This window comes from Xenopus laevis, chromosome 4S, assembly GCF_017654675.1.
Source record: "Xenopus laevis strain J_2021 chromosome 4S, Xenopus_laevis_v10.1, whole genome shotgun sequence".
NCBI classification, from domain to species: domain Eukaryota; kingdom Metazoa; phylum Chordata; class Amphibia; order Anura; family Pipidae; genus Xenopus; species Xenopus laevis.
The window spans coordinates 12707913-12732685 of record NC_054378.1 but is presented as its reverse complement, the minus strand read 5'-3'; the positions used below and the strand labels follow the sequence as shown (position 1 = coordinate 12732685).

Sequence of the window (24773 nt, the reverse complement as noted above, 5' to 3'; positions counted from 1 at the left end):
GTAATTTAGAAATAAAAACTACACCATGAAAATCATGACAGTATCCCTTTAAGTAGTCCAATGGAGCTAGCTTTTTTAGTGCCATGATGAATGATCTGAGCACTGATGTGGACTAAACGTGGATGGAATTATATTTTTGATCACATTCTGCAGTGGAAGAATACCTGAGTGTTATCTTGAGAACTAGGTACATTGTTGGATCCTGCAGCCATCTGCAAGTCGATGATATAGGCCTCTTTGGCAGCCAATTTCTTCTCCTTTTCACTAAGCATAGCATCCATCTGAGAGCCCCGCAACCTCTGCTGCTCCAGGTCAGCCTCCTAGAAAAAATGTTCACAAACACCTCTGAAAACAGAATTATCCTCAAGTTGTGCTTCTGTTTGATTCTCCTCTGAAGAGTGACAGCATGGGATCCTCAAAGCAACTCTCAAAAGATCGGATTGTTCAGTATCATGGTTTAGGGGAAGGCTACAAAAAGTTATCTCAGAGTTTTAAACTGTCAGTTTCAACTGTAAGGAATGTAATCAGGAAATGGAAGGCCACAGGCACAGTTGCTGTAAACCCCAGGTCTGGGAGGCCAAGAAAAATACAGGAGCAGCATATGCAGAGAATTGTGAGAATGGTTACAGACAACCCAAAGATCACCTCCAAAGACCTGCAAGAACATCTTGCTGCAGATGGTGTATCTGTACATTGTTCTACAATTCAGCACAATTTGTACAAAGAACATGTGTATGGCAGGGTGTTGAGAAAGAAGCCCTTTCTGCACTCACGCAAACACAGAGTCGCTTGTTGTATGGAAAAGCTCATTTAGACACTTTTGGAACAAAGTGCTTTGGACTGATGAGACAAAAATTTAGTTATTTGGTCATAACAAAAAGCGCTTTGCATGGCAGAAGAAGAACACCGCATTCCAAGAAAAACACCTGCTACCTACTATCAAATTTGGTGGAGGTCCCATCATGCTGTGGGGCTGTGTGGCTAGTTCAGGGACTGGGGCCCTTGTTAAAGTTGAGGGTCGGATGAATTCAACCAATATCAACAAATTCTTCAGGATAATGTTCACGCATCAGCCACAAAGTGTAAGTTACGCAGGGGTTGGGTATTCAAACAAGACAATGACTCTAAACACACTTGGAAATCTACAAAGCCATTTATGCAGAGGGAGAAGTACAATATTCTGCAATGGCCATCACAGTCCCCTGACTTGAAGATCATGGAAAATCTATGGGATGATTTGAAGGAGGCTGTCCATGCTCGGCAGTCAAATTTAACTGAACTGGAGAGATTTTGTATGGACGAATGGTCAAAAATACCCACATCCAGAATTCAGACACTCGTCAAAGGCTATAGGAGGCGTCTAGAGGCCGTTACATTTGCAAAAGAAGACTCAACTAAGTATTGATGTAATATCTCTGTTGGGTGCCCAAATTTATGCATCTGTCTAATTTCGTTATGATGCACATTGGATATTTTCTGTTAATCCAATAAACTTTAGGTCACTGCTGAAATACTACTGTTTCCATAAGGCATGTTATATATTAAAAGGAAGTTGCTACTTTGAAAGAGCAGCCAATGATAAACAAAACTCCAATAAATTAGGAGGGGTTCCCAAACTTTTTCATAAGACTGTATATAAGTGTAAAGTGCATGCATACTTTCTATATACCTTTTTTTGAAGTTCTTCATTTTTAAGTGCTAACTGTGACTCCAATTCTTCAACCCGCCTTTTTAACAGAAGAATTTTTCCTCGATTTGCTGAACTGTTTTCGTAATCTCCTTCTCCAGTGGCCTTTAAAAAAAACAAATAAATGAGAGAAACAGTGAATAAATATTGGATAAGCAAATTCCATCAACGTTCTGGATTTCAACAGCCTGAAACAATCCCTTGTTCATCAGGGAATAACTTGCTTCATTGAGCACTGAATGTTTGCACATGATCACACAAATCCAGGAATGCTCTGCACATTAGAAACAATGCTGTATTATGTATTATGATATGATGAGGCTGCAGGCCTCAATACAGGGGATGTTCTTAGCTCAACAATAGAGCTACTCCTTAAAACCTAACTTGTGTGTAGTCACAACTACAATCTACTGTTCTACTATTTTGGCATATATTTCGATTCGTGAAAACAGCTTCTCTCACTTGCAGCTTTATACGCTAACTTTTAGATACGGAAAGGTCGACTGGCAAAAGGGAAATATAGGGAGAACAGTGGGCAATTTCATTTCATTTTTAGGGAATTTTATAGCAGGGCAAAAGACCTTTATTTCAGGTAATGCGGTTATACCGGGAGGCTTTAGCATTTGAGTATTATGACCAGAGGTAAATAGCTAGGGACCACCGTATGGGTTTTACCTTGATGTGGAATGGTGGTGTATCAATCTTATAATTGTAATTTTTTAACTAAAAAAACCCCTGTCTTTGTAAATACATGCATCTGCATAAATTACTTATGTGATAGGGGACCAAGGAATGTGCATTGATCAATCTTTTTTCTTTTTCTCTATGTCCCCATAAAACATGTTAGCTAGGAAAAAATCACACAGGAAAACTTCTATATTCCTCAGAAAATGCCTGCCTGACAAAAGCCCAGCTGCCATTTAAGTGCTGTGGCAACTATAAATGCCCGAGTGCTTATCAAAGCTGCTGTTACCATGTGAAGTAAAGCTGACCTTTCTCACCTTGTTAAACTGTCCTTTCTGAAGTGCAACACAATAATCTTGAGCATATGGATGGCTTTAGGGTAAAGGTGGTCATATACTATAAGATCCGCTCGTTTGCCAAGGTTGCCAAACGAGATCTTAACCCGATATGCCTACTAACGGCTGGGCGATATCGGATGAATCCGAATGTTCGGCCCTGGGGATATTACAATACTACGAATGGGCTACGACGGGTCGCAGGACCGCATCAACTAGCCGATGTAGTCCTGGATTGTACAAAAACTTGACCGATCGATATCTGGCTGATTTTTGGCCTTCTGCAGTCAGTATGCATTTAAGTGCCAAAATAAACCCAGTGTGCTTGCACTGGGGCCAATGCAGTGGCTATGGGTGCAGGTACATAAAAAGGTTGATGCAAGCAGGGGGTTAATTCTCAGCCTGTGTTTATCCACAGGAGGAAAATCAGCCCAATGTGGTCATAGCCTAAATGCACATGGGACTGTTTGGTGCATTTTTTTTTTTCATTCTGACGATTTGTAGCTCCACTAGCAGGGGGAAAAAGCTCCCAACCGCACCTCAATAAACTCTTATATGTAATTGCCTGAATGTGCTTATTGTAGATTCATGCAGACAATTATGGCTCAAAAGCGCAAATGAGGAAGCGAGGAATTTCGGTGTGCCTGCCTTGCAGGCAATCATAAGCAAATATGCACCTTTTTGTTTTCAGATTTTTTCTCTTGTGGTCTGGGTGAAGCCTGCTGTTTCTTTAGCTCTTCCAGTTGCGATGTCAGAGACACAATCTTCGCTTTATTTTGGAGCTTGGCCTTTGATATCTTAGACTCTGCAGATTCTTTTTCCTCCTGGATTACAAAGGCATTTGCTATGTTAGTAAATTATTTACACCCTGTGGAATCTAATGAACAACATCCAGTCTGGCATGAACAAATGAAGTCTGGTTCAAATCTTCCTATTAAAAACACTGAAAAATATGTATGTGTATAAAGATATTAGATATAGACAGAAAGTCCTTAGAAATCCTAAACATCGAGCATTTTCTGTGACCTAGGGGCTTCCAGCAGTGAGTTATTTGCATATTACCAAAAAACAGAGCACAGTGGGTTGGTTATATATATATATATATATATATATATATATATATATATATATATATATATATATATATCCCAGATTCCAGTAAGGATTCGAAACATTGGTCTTTAAATAAACCTGCACTTTATTTGATCCAAATGACTATGTGGAATTCTCGAGATTTTTTAAAGACTGGCACCCAGGCATTGTAGACTCTTATGGTTTTGCGCTCCTACTCGCTGGAATTATATATATATATATATATGCATTTTAAATAAAGAATACAGCAGAGACAGTGTGAAAGCTTGGCAACAGCTGACCTACAACTCTGCTAGAAGATGGAAGAGTGGGGGATTACTTTTCAACAGCTGATGTACAATGATTCCCCACCACTGTTAGGATTTTGTTGCCTTGCAAACATCCACAGTGATTCACAAGATAACAAGTCTCCAGAAAGCACCGCCAACATTTTGCATACAGACCTTGAGCTGCTGATCCTTCTTGCGAAGCTCATTATCTTTCTCTCTGATAAGTTCCTTCAGTTGAACCACCAGCTGCTCGGTCTGTGCCAGCTGTTCTGTCAGATCTGCAACTGACATGGTGCCAACAGGGCTCCCCTCATTGTCTGGAGCCTACATATTTTAAGGAATAAATAAAAATTACATATATAACTGTTTTCCCAGTTTAATATACATTAAAAAAAAAAATCACATTATAGCTTGTAGCCTGGTTGTTGCATTACATTCTCTGCTTACTTCTATTTAGAATAAGCTGTCAGCTTCATTTTAGGCCACTTATTCTCCAACAGAACAATTCCATCTATTTGCCATCTAATGGTGCAGTTGCTTATATTTCTAAATGAAGAACGCCTGAGCAAATATATATATATATATATATATATATATATATATATATATTACATGGAACCTGAGCCATTCAAGCACAGGATACACAGTAGATAACAGATAAGTACTACTATAGTTTATATAAACAAGCTGCTGTGTAGCCATGGGGACAGCCATTCAAGCACAGGATACACAGTAGATAACAGATCAGCACTACTATAGTTTATATAAATAAGTACTTATCTGTTATCTACTGTGTATCCTGTGCTTGAATGGCTGTCCCCATGGCTACACAGCAGCTTGTTTATATAAACTATAGTAGGAATTATCTGTTATCTACTGTGTATCCTGTGCTTGAATGGCTGTCCCCATGGCTACACAGCAGCTTGTTTATATAAACTATAGTAGTACTTATCTGTTATCTACTGTGTATCCTGTGCTTGAATGGCTGCCTCCATGGCTACACAGCAGCTTGTTTATATAAACTATAGTAGTACTTATCTGTTATCTACTGTGTATCCTGTGCTTGAATGGCTGCCCCCATGGCTACACAGCAGCTTGTTTATATAAACTATAGTAGTGCTTATCTGTTATCTACTGTGTATCCTGTGCTTGAATGGCTGCCTCCATGGCTACACAGCAGCTTGTTTATATAAACTATAGTAGTACTTATCTGTTATCTACTGTGTATCCTGTGCTTGAATGGCTGCCTCCATGGCTACACAGCAGCTTGTTTATATAAACTATAGTAGTACTTATCTGTTATCTACTGTGTATCCTGTGCTTGAATGGCTGCCTCCATGGCTACACAGCAGCTTGTTTATATAAACTATAGTAGTACTTATCTGTTATCTACTGTGTATCCTGTGCTTGAATGGCTGCCTCCATGGCTACACAGCAGCTTGTTTATATAAACTATAGTAGTACTTATCTGTTATCTACTGTGTATCCTGTGCTTGAATGGCTGCCCCCATGGCTACACAGCAGCTTGTTTATATAAACTATAGTAGTGCTTATCTGTTATCTACTGTGTATCCTGTGCTTGAATGGCTGCCTCCATGGCTACACAGCAGCTTGTTTATATAAACTATAGTAGTACTTATCTGTTATCTACTGTGTATCCTGTGCTTGAATGGCTGCCTCCATGGCTACACAGCAGCTTGTTTATATAAACTATAGTAGTACTTATCTGTTATCTACTGTGTATCCTGTGCTTGAATGGCTGCCTCCATGGCTACACAGCAGCTTGTTTATATAAACTATAGTAGTACTTATCTGTTATCTACTGTGTATCCTGTGCTTGAATGGCTGCCTCCATGGCTACACAGCAGCTTGTTTATATAAACTATAGTAGTACTTATCTGTTATCTACTGTGTATCCTGTGCTTGAATGGCTGCCTCCATGGCTACACAGCAGCTTGTTTATATAAACTATATTAATGTTTCTGAAGCAAACACGCCAGTTTTACCAGTGCAGGGCAACACTTCACTTTATTTCCATTACTTAAAACCCTTTAATTTTTTGGTGTGACTTTTCCATTAAATCTCAATAACAATAAAGAAAACATTTAACGGACACTTACTCCTCCTTGAAGGGTCGACTCGTCGCCAGAATACCACTTCCACATTGTGCCTTATTGGCTCTGAAACAGAGGATAATGAGTTAATGCATACATTGGGCAATCTTTCTGATACACTGTTTAATTCATTATAGTGGTGTATTGTATAATGCTATGGTGTATCAGAATATAACATTATGTGCTTGGATAGATTGACTGCGATGGTCTACATTAGTGATCCCCAACCAGTGGCTCACGAGCAACATGTTGCTCCCCAACCCCTTGGGTGTTGCTCCCAGTGGCCTCAAAGCAGGTGCTTATATTTAAAATCTTGGCTTGGAGGCAAGTTTGGTTGCATAACAGTTATCCGGAAACCCATTATCCAGAAAGCTCAGAATTACTGAAAGGTTGTCTCCCATAGACTCCATTTTGTTCAACTAATCGAAATTTTTAAAAATGATTTCCATTTTCTCTGTAATAATAAAACAGTCGCTTGTACTTGATCCCAACTGAGATATAATGAATCCTTATTGGAAGCAAAAACCAACCTATTGGCTTTATTTAATATTGACATGATGTTCTAGTAGACTTAAGGGTAGAACTCCACGGTGCAACTCGAGCCGACAAGTTGCATGCGAAGAAACACATGCGACGTGTCGGATGTTCTGACGATAAAGGAAGTGAAGGAGAAATCGCAGGTAAGAACTACATTTATCCGAATGTTGTATGAAAACGCTGCATGCTGTGTTTCCATCCGACAGTCGGATAAATGTAGTTCTTACCTGCGATTTCTCCTTCACTTCCAGTATCTTCAGAACATCAGACACGTCGCATGGCGACGTGTCGGCTCAAGCCGCACCACGGAGTTCCTCCCTTATGTATGAAGATCCAAATTAGGGAAAGATCTCTTATCCAGAAAACCCCAGGTCCCGAGCATTCTGGATATGTCGCATACCTGTACTGCCAAATGCAGTTTCCTATAGGCTGTCAGTCCCCATAGGGGCTACTAAATGGCCAATCACAGCCCTTATCTGGCACCACCCAGGAACATTTTTCATGCTGGCGTTGCTTCCCTGAATCTGAATGTCGCTAACGGTGAAAAACTTTGGGGGCCCCAAGACTATAGAAACCAACCCCTAACTAGCATAAGTGCTCAGACAGTACTGGCAAAACTGCCCAACCAAATCTGGGAATGTATGGGCAGCTTTACCGAGATGCCTCCAAACTGCATTCCTTGAAATGTACAGTAAAACCTCGATTTTTAAGTCCCCTGATTTTAAGTTTTCCCTCATTTTACTTTTTTTTTTATTTGTGGTCCCACCAGTTTATAATGCATTTCAATGGGTGCATTTCCCTGATTTTAAGTAATGTTTTCCTGGATTTTGCATCAAAATTTTGTCCTGAGGTTGCCAAAAACTGCTTCTTTTTCTCTATGAATGTTATTATTTGCCAAATAAAGAGGTTTAAAATACCAACCAGATGTATATTGTGCCACGGTTCTGCCTGTAAATGGTCGATTCCAATGAGTCTGGCCCTTATACAGTCCTGCACCAATCACTTATTGCTTTAGGTTGTGTATGTGACTGACAGAGAGTCTTGCACTTGCCCCCCATAGTGTAACATGAAAGGACCAGTATCATCAAATAAGTGAATAAAACGGAAAAAACAACACAAAGACAAATTAAACGTTGAAATCGTTACGTCTTTATTAAGAAATAACTTATTGAAACTCCTCTTCAGAAAAAGCGATCCATCGTGCGGCGCTCGATTTTTCCTCCCTGCCTTCCTTATAGGAGATAGCCAAGGAGGAGAAATCGAGCCCGCACGACGGATCGTAAGAGGAGCGCAAGCGGAGTTTCGGTAAGTTATTTCCTAATAAAGACTTCGCGATTTCAAAGTTTAATTTGTCTTTGTGGGTTTTTTTTCGTTGCACATTAACAAATTTTTTGTTTAAAAAATGTGATGTTACTGGTCCTTTAACACTGCAATGTTTAACCCTTGTAATTAACACAGTAAATATTGTACCTCAAAGTAAAAAAACGGAGTCCTGTGCTTATATCCTTTCAGTACTTGAAGAAAAGTTTAATTTTACACATTTCCCCGATTTTACATTTTCCCTCTTGGGTCATTATGGGGTTAATGTAACCAATGAACATGAGGAGTTACACGCACCCTAAGCTGGCATTTAGAGTTTAGAATTACACAGAGTCAATATGACAGGAACTCCTTAGGAATGCGGGTCTGCACTCAGCACAGCCAGGTGTTGAAACTCCTTATGCCTTACCCTCAGGGCAATGTCCCTCTAACCTTAAATATGGAATTATGGTGCATATAACATGTAAGATAGATACCTGTGGCCTCCAAGTCATGAGGAGTTAGAATGCCCAATACACCTCTGCAAAATAAGGTGGTTTTGGGTTGAGGGTTTACTGGGAGTTGCACTTCTACTGCAGTTTAAAGGTAACACCAAATAATGAAAGTGTTTTAAAGGAATGACAATATAATGTAGTGTTGCCCTGCACTGGTAAAACTGGTGTGTTTGCTTCAGAAACACTACTATAGTTTATATAAACAAGCTGCTGTGTAGCCATGGGGGCAGCCATTCAAGCACAGGATACACAGTAGATAACAGATAAGTACTACTATAGTTTATATAAAGAAGCTGCTGTGTAGCCATGGGGGCAGCCATTCAAGCACAGGATACACAGTAGATAACAGATAAGCACTACTATAGTTTATATAAACAAGCTGCTGTGTAGCCATGGGGGCAGCCATTCAAGCACAGGATACACAGTAGATAACAGATAAGTACTACTATAGTTTATATAAACAAGCTGATGTGTAGCCATGGGGGCAGCCATTCAAGCACAGGATACACAGTAGATAACAGATAAGTACTACTATAGTTTATATAAACAAGCTGATGTGTAGCCATGGGGGCAGCCATTCAAGCACAGGACACACAGTAGATAACAGATAAGTACTACTATAATTTATATAAACAAGCTGCTGTGTAGCCATGGGGGCAGCCATTCAAGCACAGGACACACAGTAGATAACAGATAACTACTACTATAGTTTATATAAACAAGCTGCTGTGTAGCCATGGGGGCAGCCATTCAAGCACAGGACACACAGTAGATAACAGATAAGTACTACTATAGTTTATATAAACAAGCTGCTGTGTAGCCATGGGGGCAGCCATTCAAGCACAGGATACACAGTAGATAACAGATAAGTACTACTATAGTTTATATAAACAAGCTGATGTGTAGCCATGGGGGCAGCCATTCAAGCACAGGATACACAGTAGATAACAGATAAGTACTACTATAATTTATATAAACAAGCTGCTGTGTAGCCATGGGGGCAGCCATTCAAGCACAGGACACACAGTAGATAACAGATAAGTACTACTATAGTTTATATAAACAAGCTGCTGTGTAGCCATGGGGGCAGCCATTCAAGCACAGGACACACAGTAGATAACAGATAAGTACTACAATAGTTTATATAAACAAGCTGCTGTGTAGCCATGGGGGCAGCCATTCAAGCACAGGATACACAGTAGATAACAGATAAGTACTACTATAGTTTATATAAACAAGCTGCTGTGTAGCCATGGGGGCAGCCATTCAAGCACAGGATACACAGTAGATAACAGATAAGTACTACTATAGTTTATATAAAACTGCTGTGTAGCCATGGCCATTCAAAGCTGAAAAATGAGAAAAGGCACAGGATACACAGCAGATAACAGATAAGCTCTGTAGTATACAATGGGATTCTTCGGAATTTATGGCTGCCCCCGTGGCTACACAGCTGCTTGTCATTCATTAAAACACTTTGCTTTTTTATCTGTAGAAATAAGTCAAATCAACTGGACTTGCTGTGGTTTTTTTTCAGAATAACTTGTGTTACTTGAGAAAGACAGTAAAAAAAAACACAGCAAGTCCAGTTGATATGTCTATGATTTCTACAGATATACCATGACCTGGATGAATGAGAATCTTTACAAACACATTTTCCTTTTTTGGGGTTACTGTTCCTTTAAGGCTAATGGAAAACTCTGGTGATGGAAAAAAAACACACTCACACCCTGTATGTCCAGTAACTGAGATGAATAGGATTTCTAACTCTCACCTTGCACACAAGGCGGATTTCAGGCAGAAAATATAGACCTGGCACTGCCTGTGTACATAGTGACTATCCACTGCCCTCCATGTCAGTTATTACAAACTCGGGGTGGAAACAGGCAGGATCTGGGTTATTTACGCTGGTGGAGAAGACACATAGTGTGAAAATAGCCTAAAAAGTGCCTTTCAATGTTGCAAAGACATTTAAACCATATACTGCAATTATTCATACATATTTAAAGAGAACAACCTGAGGCTTAAAGGAGAACTAAACCCTATAAATGAATCTGGTTAAAATGGCATATTTTATGTAGTGAACTTATTGCACGAGGCTAAAGTTTGAGCTTGTCAATAGCAGCAATGATCCAGGACTTCAAACTTGTCACAGGGGGTCACCATCTTGGAAAGTGTCTGTGACACTCACATGCTCAGTGGGCTCTGATTGGCTGTTGAGAAGCTAAGCTTAGGGCTCGTCACTAATTATCCAGCAGAAAATGAGCTTCCCTTGTAATATAAGCTGATGCTACAGGTTTGCTGATTATTAAATTCTGATGCTAATTGCACTGGTTTCTGTGCTGCCATGTAGTAATTATCTGTATTAATTACTAATCAGCCTTATATTGTGACATTTCTATTCTATTTGTACTGTATATTGTGAGTGGGTCCCTAAGCTCAGTAAGTGACAGCAGCACAGAGCATGTGCAGTGAATCAGCAGAAAAGAAGAAGGGGAGCTACTGGGGCATCTTTGGAAACACAGATCTTTACAGCTAAAGGGCTGTGGTTGCCTTGGGCTGGCACAGAAGCCGAAACATAATGTACAACATTTATAGCTACTTCTTTAGTTCTCATTTAAAGGACAGGGTTATAATGTTTGGAAAGGGTTTTGAACAATATAGTTACATATGGAGCAGCAGGAGCATCTTTTCCCAAGCAGCAGAGAAGGGGTTAACAGAAACCAGCAATTGTATTTTATCCTCTGACATTAATAGAGCAGAGATTGGATGAGCTGCTCTGGATTCAGAGTCAGAGCTCCCTTCTTTGGTTGGTCTCATATCTGTCTAATTAAAGGGGTTGTTTAAATTAATGGTGTAGAGAGCGATATTCTGAGACAATTTGCAATTGGTTTTCATTTTTTATTATTTGTGGGTTTTGAGTTATTTAAATTTTTATTCAGCAGCTCTCCAGTTTGCAAGTTCAGCAATCTGGTTGCTAGGGTCCAACTCACCCTAGCAACTATGCATTGATTTGAATAAAAGACTGGAATATGAAGAGGAGAGGCCTGAATAAAAAGGTGAGGAATAAAAAGTAGCAATAACAATGCATTTGTAGCCTTACAGAGCATTTGTTTTTTTAGGTGGGGTCAGTGACCCCCATCTGAAATCTGGAAAGAGTCAGAAGAAAAAGGAAAATTATTCAAAAACTATAAAAAGTAAATAACAAAGACCAATTAAAAAGTTACTTAGAATTGGCCATTCTATAACATACTAAAAGTTAACTTAAAGGTGAATTACCCCTTAAAGGGAATGACAAAACTGGCTGAACTAGTTCTCTCTCCCCCTCCAGTAGGATAAGCAGGGATTCTTCCCCCTCCCTCTGTAATAACAGAATGCCTTTCTTTCAAACACAAGGCAGAAACACAGATACAGGGAGGCACCAGATACAGGAGGAAGCCATATAAGGCCACTATATAAAAGCACAACACAGACTGGCATTTTATTGACTTGCAGAGAGCTTACTACTCATCTATGGTGCTTATACCTTTAAGGGATTGTTCACCTTCCAAAACTTTTTTTTCAGCTCAGTTAGTTTCAGATAGACTTTTTCCAATTACTTTCTATTTTCTATGTGTGACCATTTTTCTAATATTGAAGTGTAAAGTTTACTTTTTCACCTTTCTAAAGTAGCTCTGGGAGAGGGGTCGCCGACTCTCTAAGGGCAGAGACACATGGGGACACATTCGGGGAGATCTAGTTGCCCAGTGACTAATCTCGCGAAAAGCCTTCCCGCTGGCTAGAATCGAAATCACCGGAGGGATGGCACTCGGAGCGATTCGTTTTGCGAAGTCGTCCGAAGTTTCTTCGTGAGGCAACTTCGGGCGACTTTAGGAAAAATATTGATTGATACAATAGTTGCGAATACTTCAGATACTGCTGAGAAATGGATAAACTAATTGTATCAACTAAATGTAGCAAATTGTAACAGTTCAGAATCTGCTCCTGAATTACTGAGCTGCCAGACAAAGACTAAAGACAGGAACATTGAACTGTAAACTTAGATTTTTGGAAAAACTGTAAAAAATAGAAAGTAATTGAAAAAAAGTCTTTCTTTCTGGGGAATAATCGGAAAACTGAAAAAGTGTTTGGAAGGTGAACAACCCCTTTAAAAATCATTATTAGAATGATGTAGAAACAATTTGCAATTGGCCTTTATTTTGTATAATGTGTTTTGAGGGATTTAGCTTTTTGGCCAGAGAGTGATATTCTGAGAATCTGGAACTGGTCTTCACTATTTTTTGTTTATTTTTCAATTATTAAACTTCATGGTCAACAGCTCCCCAGTTTCTAATTTCAGCAGCTCTCTGGTGACTAGGGACCAATGTACCCTAACAACCAGGAGTTGGTGTGAATAAGAGACTGGAATAGAAAGATAATGAATACAAAGAAACAATAACAATAAAGTTGTAACTTGCAAAGCAATAGTTACGTTGCTGCAGGGGTCAGTGACCCCAATTTGAAAACTGGAAACAGTCAGAACAGGAAGGCAAACCATTCAAAAGTTACTATTAAAAAATGCTAAAAACAGGCCATTATGACACACAAAAGGTGATCTAATCATTTAAAAGGAGATTTATGAAGTGCAGGTATGGGATCCATTATCCCAAGACCAGTTATCCAGAAAGCTCAGAATTACAGTCCAATAGACTCCATTTTATCCAAATAATCCAAATGTTTAAAAAGTATTTCCTTTTTCTCTATACTAATAAAACAGTATCTCTTACATGATCCAAACTAAGATATGATTAGCCTTTATTATAAGCAGCACCAGCCTATTGGGTTTATTTAATGTTTACATGAATTTCTAGTACACGTAAGGTATGAAGATCCAAATTACAGAAAGAACTGTTATCCGGAAAGCCCCAGGTCCCAAGCATTCTGAACAACAGGTCCCATACCTGTATGGGATCCGTTATCCAGAAAGCTCTGAATATACTCCATTATAATGAAATAATCCACATTTTAAAAACAATTTCCTCTGTAATAATAATAATAATAATAATAATAATAAAAAAGTAGCTTGTACTTGATCCAAACTAAGGTAAATTAATCTTTATTGGAAGCAAAAAAAAAAAAAACGCTTATTGGGTTTATTTAATGTTTACATGATTTTCTAGTAGACTTAAGGTATGTAGATCCAAATCGTGGAAATATCCCTTATCCGGAATACAGCAGAGCATTCTAGATAACAGGTCCCATATGTTTCCTGAGGTTTAAATGGGTAGTTAAGTTAACCTTTAGGGTGAAGCCACACAGATCTACTAGTGGCAGCTAATTTTGTGGCTCCTAAAATGCCATGCCATAGACAATGCTGAGGATTACCTCTGCTAAAACACATGTAGCCTCTGTGTGTCTTCCCCCTTAGTATGTTATATAATGGCCAATTGTAACCAACTTTTCTACTGGTCTTCATTATTTATTTCTTATAGCTGGTTTCTAGGGTCCAAATTCCCCTAGCAACCATACACTGATTTGAATGAGAGACTGGGATATGAATAGGAGAGGCCTGAATAGAAAGATAACTATACATTTGTAGCCTTACAGAGCATTTGTTTTTTAGATAGGGTCAGTGACCCCCATTTGAATGCTGGAAATAGTCAGAAAAAGAAGTCAAATAATTATAAAACTATAATAAATAAGTAATGAAGACCAATTGAAAAGTTGTCTAACATGAAGCAGGCAGCCAGGCATAAGCTGTGGTTTGTGTGAAGGCATGAGGGGGTCAGTCACTGGGGCTCATTTATCAACACTGGGCAAATTTGCCCATGGGCAGTAACCTATAGCAACCAAACAGTGATTCGCTTTTTAAAGCCAGCTGCAAGTAGAACAAGGAATGCAGCAATCTGATTGGTTGCCATGGGTTACTGCCCATGGGCAGATTTGCCCAGTGTTGATAAATGAGCCCCAGTGAGAGCAGCAAACCTGCAGCATTTGTACTGAGCAGGTGCCCAGGGGACAAGATGATGTGGCAGATGTAAGACACAGGTCTTTATGGAATCAGTTCACTCATCAGCCGCCTCAGGTCCTATTATTATTCCTATTATTATAAACGTCATTATTCCTCCCTCTCCCTTCTCACTGGGACTTGAGGGGCAGCCAATGTGCTCCCCCCATTCCTAAAGATCCAACCCGACGCACTCTGCCTAAAAAAGTTCCATTACCCGGACTCATCAGGACGGGCACATATCCAGCTGACAGTTGCAGTTTCAGTCCCCAACTTCTAGGTCAATCTCCCCCCTGCGCTCTGCTGTTCCATTTCGGCCGCCATCTTGGATCAATACTACAGCTGAGCCGTGACGTCAGGGCACGTCAGCCCAAAGACTGTTCTCCGCCCCCTGAATGGGTGACTGCGACTGCCAATCTCAAAGATGGCGGTGAAGCTTACGTAGCGCAATAGAACCTTACGGTGTCCGTTTTAGGACATCTTCCAGAAGCTCCTTCATGCTCATTCCCTGCCTCTGTCAAAACTCCTGCCTCCCTAAGAGTATCTTGTATCCAACAATGTTGGGATTCAATTAATCACGCAGATTCCCTAGTTTTGTGTGTCTTGTCCTGCCCAGCTCTGCCCAGTCCTCCATATCTGCTCAACCTCCCTCCCTCTTGAGTCAGTCAGGTTTTACCCTGGGCTCTCATGTTTATCTACATTGACACCCCCTAAGAAGGACTGGGCGTTAGGGTTTGGCTAGGGTTTCGGGGAGATTAGTCACCAGGCAACAAATCTCCTCTTCAGTTCTTCGTTGTGACTTAATCTCCCCGATCTGCCTTCTGCCAGATAAAATGTAAATCGCCTGGGGACAGGCACACAGTACGCTTTGATTTCCGAAGTTGTCTCACGAGGAAACTTCGGGCGACTAATCGCTCCATGTGCCTGCCCCCAGGTGATTTACATTAAAGCCAGCGGAAGACGGGGACGGGGCGATTATTCGCTGTGAAGAAGAGATGTGTCGCCCGGCGACTAACCTCCCTAAATCTTCTCGTGTGGCCAGAACCTTAAGGGCAGAGACACACGCTCACATTTGGGGAGATTTAGTCACCCGGCAATAAATCGTCTCTTCTTAGGGCGACTAATCTCCCCGAACTGCCTCCCGCCGGCTAGAATGTAAATCGCCGGCAGGATTGCACTCAGATCGCTTTGTTTTCTGAAGTTGCCCGAAGTTTCCTTGTGAGCGCACTGATTGCCATCCCGCCGGCGATTTTCATTCTAGCCGGCGGGAGGCAGTTCGGGGAGATTTGTCGGGTGACTAAATCTCCCCAAATGTGAGCATGTGTCTCTGCCCTTAAGGGTCTGGCCACACGAGCAGATTTAGGGAGATTAGTCGCCGGGCGACAAATCTCTTCTTCACAGCGACAATCTCCCACGTCCCTGATCTGCCTCCCCTGCCTTCTGCTGGCTAAAATGTAAATCGCCTGGCGACAGGCACACGGAACGCTTCGTTCCTCACGAGGAAACTTCGGGCGACTAATCGCTCCGTGTGCCTGCCCCAGGCGATTTACATTTTAGTCGGTCGGAAGGCAGGGGAGGCAGATCAGGGACGGGGAGATTAGTCGCTGTGAAGAAGAAGCGATTTATCGCCGGGCGACTAATCTCCCCGAATCCGAGTGTGTGTCTCTGCCCTACAGGGGAGATTCACTTTTAGTATGTTATAGAATGTCTGATTCTAAGCACATTTTCAATTAGCCTATTGTTTTTGTTTTTTTTTATATAATTTCTGAATTATTTGCCTTCTTCTTCTGACTCTTTCCAGTTTTTAAATAGGGAGTCACTGACCCCATCTAAAAAAAAAAACAAATATTCTGTAAGGTGAACTATCCCTTTCATATATAATCAAACATTTGAGTTTGTTCAAAGGTAAGAAAAAAACATCTAAAAAATTCACAAGTTGGAATTTTGATAAATAGGCCCTAGCAAGTGTCAAAACAAACAGCAATTGGCTTGCTGGGTATAATAGGACCTCCTTGTCTTACATAAAGACATATTAGGGATGAAATTTAAAAAAAGTCTTTTTTAATAGGAACTTGAATTAAAAACATTTTTTTGCCTAATGAAAAATATGTAATTCTAGGCAACTTCCACCATTGTAAATGAATGGTAAATTTTTTTTACTGATTTTACTGTTATTTGTAAATGTACTCTCTGTTCTGAGTGGAACGTTGTACCAATTCAGTTCTCCTCCAGTAGTGATGTGTGGGTCAGGAAAAATTCGCACCCTCACCTTGACCCACAAAAACATAACCCGCACCCTAAACTGTGAAATGTTTAGGACCCACAAACAGTAAAAAGGCCACTACAGTATTGTATCGCAGTGTGACCCGCACCCATGATGGATGCCCAAAGTTCAGCCTGAACCCACCCAACCCCACGGGTATCGGGCCAGCCCTCACATCACTTATGTGTGGGTCAACCTGTTGGTCAAAACCTATGCCCAACCCAGTCCATGGGTCCATTTCTACTTATGCACCCACACCCGTCCCCCATATGCATATGCCAGTCGATAAAAAGACCCTGCTGGCTGTGGAAGTGGGGCACAGTTAGGGCATGGCCTAAATATTTGTGAGAGTCTTAGCCCAAACCCAACTGACCCACAATTGGGTTCCCATGGGTCTTAGACATCACTATCCTCCAGATCTGTTAATCAGCTGGCTTGCTACAATGTGTCAGGAGTCAGAACCAGCAGTGCAAAGAATGTAAACAACCAGAAACTGCTTCCAACAGCTTTTACATTGACACACCAGTGAAAATGTTTAATGACTGTACATTGGAAACTTCGTTAAAATGCCATTTTCTTTCACTATGCCAAAGCTGAAAGGGGATTTCCCTTTTTTTGCTGCCGGGGATGCCCCAGAACGATTTGCTGTGGGTCCCAGTTACAGCAGAGTCTGCAACTAATACAATATGAATGGCTGCGGGTAGGCCGGTACCAGCAGGACATTGTCATCTGTCATCTCTGCTCCTTGTGTCACTCACTAGTCATGCACAGCTGTGTGTGTGGGAAGGTGCAGGAACAGCTGAACTTCTATTCACAAAATCAATAAAACAAAAACAGCTTTCAATACAATTACATTCAGACTTAACTGGAAGTTTTGCAATATGCCTACGGTTTATTCATCCTTTGCAATAATAGTTAATATATATATATATATATATATATATATATATATATATATATATATATATATGCACTTCCAAATGAGTATCCGCACTCCAAGGCAAATAGCTTTCAGCAAAGGGAGGGGTGCAGGGTAATTATGTATACTCCAATTATTCTGAGACCAGCACTCCCAATTTTAAGAATCAATCGTTTTATTGTTACATCGTATCAATGCCCGATGTTTCGGTCCCTGTTGGGACTTTTTTCAAGGATGGAAAAGGTCCCAACAGGGACCGAAACGTCGGGCATTGATACGATGTAACAATAAAATGATTGATTCTTAAAATTGAGAGTGCTGGTCTCAGAATAATTCGTATATATATATATATATATATATATATATATATATATATATATATATATATATATACAGTAACGTAACTGGAGGGGGGCTGGCCCTGGTGCGGGACGTGCCGCCGGGCCCCCGCCCCCCTCCGTACCAGATTATTTGACCCGAAATCAGCCGATGCAGCCGGAAATCGGCAGGGCGCGAGCTGCTAGGGGGCCCTGAGGGGGTGCGGGCCCTGACCCAATTGCACCCTCTGCTCCCCCGGTAGTTCCGCCACTGTATATATATATATATATATATATATATATATATATATATATATATATATATATATATATATATATATCTATATATATAAAATATAGTTTGCGATCTGGTGCTTTACATGCAGTACTAGAATATGACCAGAAGAACGTAAACCCGTAACCCGTAATCCAGACAGCATTGAATGCATTAAATAAACCCAATGGGCTGGTTCTGTTATTGATAAGGATTAATTATATCTTAGTTGGGATCAAGTACAAGCTACTGTTTTATTATTACAGAGACTAGGCAAATCAGTTTTAAACATTTGAATTATTTGGATAAAATGGTGTCTATGGGAGATGGCCTTTCCGTAATTTGGAACTTTCTGGATAACGGTTTCCGGATAATGGATCCCATTCCTGTCCAAGTGACAAAAAAACTTAAAGACAATTTGCAATTGGGCTGGTACAGTAAGTTCATCAGGTACACTTTAACATACACAGGACAATAAAATGAAAGTGAACTCTTGAGTATAATAATTTATTAATTTCCTCTTTATTAGACTCATTTGGAATAATGAAAACACCTGGAAAGAGTCCAGGGCAGAGGAGCTGACAGTTTGTCACTGATTAATGCATGAAGAAATATTTTTGCCATCTGCCCATAAAAGCCCTTTAGGTGAGAAGGACAAACAAGGAGGAGTTGTTCTTCTGTTCCCCTTGCTGCGAGTCCCTGTATATGAAGGCAAATTGGTGGGTCCCAGGCGGCCATTAAAGATCAGAATAACGCACTCTTTCTCCTCTGCTCCATAACCCAATTGCAGGGATTGGTATCAAGCTGCAGCATCTTTTGGACCCAAATATCCTTCTTTGCCCCTTCCACAAACTCATGCAGAGAAAGCTGCCCTGGAGGTGGGGAGAATAGAGAGGCAGAAATTCAGAATTTAAGAAAAGCTGAAATATTTTGCAGAAGTCATTTATTACCTGGCCCAAAGGGGAACTGAATTCTGATTCTGACATTGTTTCAGGAGTCAGAGAACAGAAAGGGGCCGACAGTTATTGCTTTCAATAGCAATTCCATTCCACAGATAACTGTCGCACATCCGTAGGTGGGCCCTGAAATAGTGTGACTTGCTGCCAGTGTACTACAGGCACCCTGAGGCTATGGACAACTCCCTGCAACTCCCAGCTGTGCAATGGTACTTTAAACACATTACCCTCGGGTGGTTCCTGGTGTACAGATGAGATCAACCAACTTGAGAATAAAAGTAGTCAAGGCGGGTTGCTTCAAAACCAATACATTTCTTTATTGAACCAAACAGGCAGGAATTTAGTGAATGCAACAGTTCTTGGTGGCAGTTTGCACAAATTGTAACCAGGGCCGGAACTAGGGGTAGGCAGAGTAGGCACGTGCCTAGGGCGCAAAGCTGGGGGGTGCCACCTCCTCTGTCGCCTACCCCCAGTCCAGTGCCCGACTCTTTGTGATCTTTACTTCTTCTTGCGCTCCTGCGCATGCGCCCGAATGTATTTCTCTGCAATTTGCGCATGCGCACAGTCGCGCCAATTTGCGCATGCGCAGAAGCGCAAAAGAAGTAAAAACGACCGATTTTCTTGCGCATGCGCATGCGAGCGCCACCTTGCACATGCGCACTTGGGCTAAGCTGGCGACGGCCCGGCCCTGATTGTAACACTCACAGTTGGGAATTCTCATGGTAAATCCCCCCTCCCCCCAGGTAGTACTGCTTATCCTGGTGATCCTATCCCCAGCAGAGGTAAACTCACGGTGGTATCTTGCTTCCTTGGCAGACCTCCTAGATCTGAGATTACCCAGTCACCGGTGGTGTCTTGCTCCCTGGCAAATCTCCTGCCTTAAGCTCACCCACTGGTGTCACTGTGTTGGTGGATTACCGCAAGAGTACTAACCCCACTGTCCTCCTCATTGGGGCCTTGAGCTGCCCGGCTAAACAACCCAGCCCTGCCTTCTGCTCCTAGAACAACTATAACAAAGTTAACTATACTAAACATTTACTAACAGGCCTGAGAACTGCCCAGAGCCAATCCTGTACCCAGCTTGGCTTAAATGGAGTTTATGGGAGACAAATTTGGAGCTTTCTGGATAACGGGTTTCCAAATACCAGATCCCATACCTGTACTAATACAAAGGCAAATGAATTATACAGAGCCCCATACTTACCATCACCATTTTCATCCACAATTTGGAAAATCCGCTCGCATATTTCCTCTGGGTTCATTAACTGGGCCTCTTGATCTCTTCTCCATCCTTTCTTTATGCTGTATATTGACTATAATACAAACAAAAAAATGAATAACCCCCAGATTACTGTCTATAATGCCTCCTGGCCAAACTGGAGTACCCAAAATAGAGAACCCCTGCCCTTGCCTATCCATTGGGGGGGGGGGTAGAGGCAGTGTCGGACTGGGACACCAGGGGCCCACCCAAAAACCTTAGACCAAGGGCCCCACCAAAGAACCATAGACCAGGGGCCCACTCTCAGTACTGTTATTCTTATTCTCCTCACTCAACCTCTATTCTCCTAGTCTCTATTCTTTACATACTATAATCTATTATTTCCTCTATTTAGCCTTTTTAAAATAGGGAATGGCCATGAAATAGGCCAAATGTTTAGCAGTACTAGGGCCCACTGAAACCTGGGCCCACTGGGAGTTTTCCTGGTATCCCAGTGGGCCAGTCCAACACTGGGTAGGGGTCACCTGGCTCTGGCTCTCCGTCCTACCCCAAGCAAACATCAGGAATTAAGATTTCACTGTTACCTGTATGATTTCTTTCAGTTCCCTCTTATCTACACAGCCATTGCCATCCTTGTCGTAGATTTTGAAAGACCATCGCAGCTTGTGTTCCAATTTTCCACGAAGGGTGAGATTTAGGGCGGCCACATACTCCAGAAAATCTATGGTGTTGTCCTGGAATTAATAAGTAAAGAGAAGTTTTTAAAAAAGGTCAAGCAGGGGGTCGAGTCAGGGCACATTGTGTGTGAGTGTGATAATGTACCCCCTACTGTAAATTATAAGGATATTAGAAGTCACTGAGGCGTTCTGCGACCATATAAAGGCACAAGGCTGCAGGCTGAGTTATACAGGGAAATCTGAGTGTCACTCATGAATTATAAGGGATAATGTACCCCCTACTGTAAATGATAAGGATATTAGAAGTCACTGAGGGGTCTTGGACAATAAAAAGGCACAAGGCTGCGTTATACAAGGAACTCTGAGTATTATAAGGGATAATGCACCCCCTACTGTAAATGATAAGGATATTAGAGGTCACTGAGGGGTTCTGTGACCATATAAAGGCACAAGGCTACATGCTGAGTTAAACAGGGAACTCTGAGTATCACTCATGTATTATAAGGGATAATGTACCCCCTACTGTAAATGATAAGGATATTATAAGTCACTGAGGGGTTCTGTGACCATATAAAGGCACAAGGCTGCAGGCTGAGTTATACAGGGAACTCTGAGTATCACTCATGTATTATAAGGGATAATGTACCCCCTACTGTAAATGATAAGGATATTAGAAGTCACTGAGGGGTTCTGTGACCATCATGGTGACAGCTGTAAACAATAATCTCATTAATCCGTTCGTTTTCACTTTCTTAGATAAATTAAATTAAGTGTATTATGACAATGCAAAGCGGCTTTGCGGTCTTTGTTTTCAAGGGGATGTAGCTCAAAAATGATAATACAGGTTACTATTTTCTGTGTTTAATACTTGGAAATATAATTGTAATTCAAACCAGTATCTCTCTGATCCTTTCTGCATTGTTGGTTCTCTCTCTTGAAACATTGTAGTAAGAATTATCCTTGCCTGCTTCTTCATGGATCTGTTGATTATCTGGCTTCTGATACATTGTTTTAGAAGTCAGAAGACAGCTACAGGTGTGGGATCCATTATACGGAAAACCCATTATCCAGAAAACACACAATTATGAAAAGGCTGTCTCACATAGACTCCATTTTATCCACATATTTCAAATTTTGAAAATTGATTTCCCTTTTCTCTGTAATAATAAAACAGTGCCTTGTACTTGATCCCAACTAAGATATAATTAATCCTTATTGGAAGCAAAACCAGCCTATTGGGTTTATTTAATGTTTATTTACTAAAATCCGAATGTATCTCATTATTTAAATTAAACAATCAAACTCCCATACCCGATTTTACCTTATTAATTATTTAAAAAGCTCAATTTAGTCGATTCAGGTTAAAATCGTGCAAAAACCTGAATCGTGTGTCTATTTTTGTTTTGTTTTTTTAAAAGTTAAAATTTAGAGTTTTTCCCCAAAACGCCAGACTAGATAAATGGGTTTAGTAAATAACCCCCTTAAAGTATAAAATTACAGAAAGATCTGTTATCAGGAGAGCCCCAGGTCCTGGCCATTCAGCATAATAGGTCCCATACCTGTGCTACTTTTAATACCAATGGCATTTCCAAATAGCCACTTAGAATTAATATTTGCTTCATTAGTCAATATTTTTAGGAGGGATTTGCATCCCCTTTGTTGTATTGCTCCATATTTTCTGACTGTAACTCCAGCAATTGAGAGATACAATCACCTTTCTTACCCTGTTTCTGTCGAAGGACTTGAACAAACTTTCCATAAACTGCGACGCTTCGTTGTTCATCGAGACCCCAAAAAAGCTCTTGAATTCGTGCAGGAACAGCGCCCCGCTGGGACACTCCATAACAAATTTCTTGTACATATCCTGCAAATCTGCCACATCAATTTCGTCCTTGTACGCAGTCTGTGTCTGCCCCATCGCCTGCTCTTGCATTCCCTTATGGAGGGCTGGTTAATTTTGGGGAGGTCTGGTTGTAGGTCAAGCTACTGTATTTCTCTGGTCCTTTAACCCAAGGTCAGGAAGAAAAGTGTATCATTAGAAACCATATACGCTTAGATTTATATGTGAGCTAAGACTGCTAAAATCTGGTTGGATGGACACATTAATAGGTGCGCTTAATTATCTCTTAGTAATCTCTTCATCTATCTGATCCAAAGCCTTAAATGGCCAATATACTTACTGAAGATTTGCTTTGCTCTCATAGGGGCAAAATTACTAAAGCGCGAAGTGGATAACGCTAGCGCAAATTCACCAGCGTGACATCATTTCGTTACTTCGCCGATTTACTAACGGGCGCTGGCGTAAATTCACTAGCGAAGTGGACCTACTCTATCGCTACTTCGCACCCTTACGCCAGGCGAAGTTGCACTATGGCGAAGGAACGTAACTACGCTAATTCACTTACTTGCGGATTTTCATGAACGTTAACTCTTGCGCCAGACTTGCCTTCGCCAACTGAGACCAGGCGAAGTGCAATAGAGTAGATAGGGCTTGCTTCAAAAAAAGTTGAAATTTTTTCTAAGTCCCAAAAAACGCTGGCGTCTTTTCCTTTTTTAAGGGTGATAGGCTGAAAAAGATCGTACATTTTTGGGGTACCCTCCTTCCCCCCTACATTTCCCAACATATGGCACCTAAACTATACAGGGGGCACATGTATAGGGCAAAATAACAACTCTATTTTATTTTATGAAGCTTTCCCAGCTTGTGTAGTGTAATGTATTTGGTGCTACACATACATCCATTGTACTTTAACTTGGCACCGTATGCAAATTAGGCATCGCTAGCTTAACTTCGCTTTGCGTGACGAATTAATGCTAGCGCAACTTCGCATTTTAGTGATTTTGCGTAGCGCTGGCGACACTACGCCTGGCGAAGTGCGGCGAAGCTGTTGCCGGCGCAACTTTGGATCTTAGTGAATTTGCCTCATAGTGTACAGGTATGGGATCTGTTATCCAGAATGCTCGGGACCAGGGGGTTTTTGCAGATTACAGAATTTTCCCTAATTTGGATCTTCGCACCTTAAGTCTACTAGAAAATCCAACAGGCTGGTTTTGCCTTCAATAAGGATTAATTATATCTTAGTTGGGAACTTGGGATCAAGTAGAAGCTACTGTTTTATTATTACAGAGAAAAAAGGAATTGTTTTTAAAAATATGTATTAGTTGCTTAAAATGGAGTCTTTGGGAGACGACCTTTCCATACTTTGGAGCATTCTGGTTAACAGGTTACCGTTTCATGGACACCTGTACATTAATACAGAATTTGTTATATAGATCAAAAAGATCATTTAGGGATGAAATGCAATTTTGTATATCCATGTAATTTACCCATTAGTCCTCCTTTATTTTTTTTTAATTATTTATATTTCTTTTAAAAGTGGTTGCTCACCTTCCAAACACTTTTTTTCATTTGAGTTGTTTCCAGGTTTTCACCAGAAATTCAGATTTTTTTTCAGTTGCTTTACATCTTTTATATTTTACAGTTTTTTTCCCAAAAATGAATTTTAAAGTTGAACGTTTCTGTTGCTGTTGTCTCAGTCTGGCAGCTCAGTGACCCAGGAGCAGATTCTGAACAATGTGCTACAAGAGGATAGTTACATTATTGTAATTGCAAATACTATTAAAGAATAA

General features: G+C 40.8%; 2 protein-coding genes across 8 annotated transcripts in view; both read right to left on the bottom strand.

Annotated features, from left to right (window-relative positions):
• Positions 1 to 14910, bottom strand: part of XB1001290.S (provisional ortholog of golgin B1 S homeolog) — a 70533-nt gene extending 55623 nt beyond the window's left edge. For 6 of the 7 annotated variants that reach the window (XM_041561933.1, XM_041561940.1, XM_041561935.1 and 3 more), the window contains exons 1-6: positions 14736 to 14910; positions 6188 to 6247; positions 4242 to 4391; positions 3384 to 3530; positions 1670 to 1792; positions 165 to 320 (exon numbers count right to left, since the gene is read on the bottom strand). In XM_041561933.1, the coding sequence (XP_041417867.1) occupies positions 165 to 320; positions 1670 to 1792; positions 3384 to 3530; positions 4242 to 4391; positions 6188 to 6232 (621 nt within the window). In that variant the 5' untranslated portion in view covers positions 6233 to 6247; positions 14736 to 14910. The remainder of the gene's footprint in view (positions 1 to 164; positions 321 to 1669; positions 1793 to 3383; positions 3531 to 4241; positions 4392 to 6187; positions 6248 to 14735) is intronic. The other variant, XM_041561938.1, reaches the window with a different exon arrangement.
• A 3907-nt stretch (positions 14911 to 18817) lies between these two features.
• guca1bl.S (guanylate cyclase activator 1B like S homeolog) lies at positions 18818 to 23390 on the bottom strand. Its single transcript, XM_018259911.2, has 4 exons — positions 22867 to 23390; positions 21051 to 21200; positions 20452 to 20560; positions 18818 to 19163 (listed from the first exon to the last, which is right to left on the bottom strand). The coding sequence occupies exons 1-4, from the start codon at positions 23074 to 23076 to the stop codon at positions 19036 to 19038; spliced, it is 597 nt and encodes a 198-aa protein (XP_018115400.1). The 5' UTR covers positions 23077 to 23390; the 3' UTR covers positions 18818 to 19035.
• Positions 23391 to 24773: the final 1383 nt, after the last annotated feature.

Coding starts and splice junctions, on each gene's coding strand:
- guca1bl.S (XM_018259911.2), bottom strand. CDS start 23,076: ATGCAAGAGCAGGCGATGGGGCAGACACAGACTGCGTACAAGGACGAA. Junction 21,201..22,866: donor AGTCCTTCGACAGAAACAGG/GTAAGAAAGGTG, acceptor TATTAATTCCAG/GACAACACCATAGATTTTCT. Junction 19,164..20,451: donor TGTGGATGAAAATGGTGATG/GTAAGTATGGGG, acceptor CCCCACCTCCAG/GGCAGCTTTCTCTGCATGAG.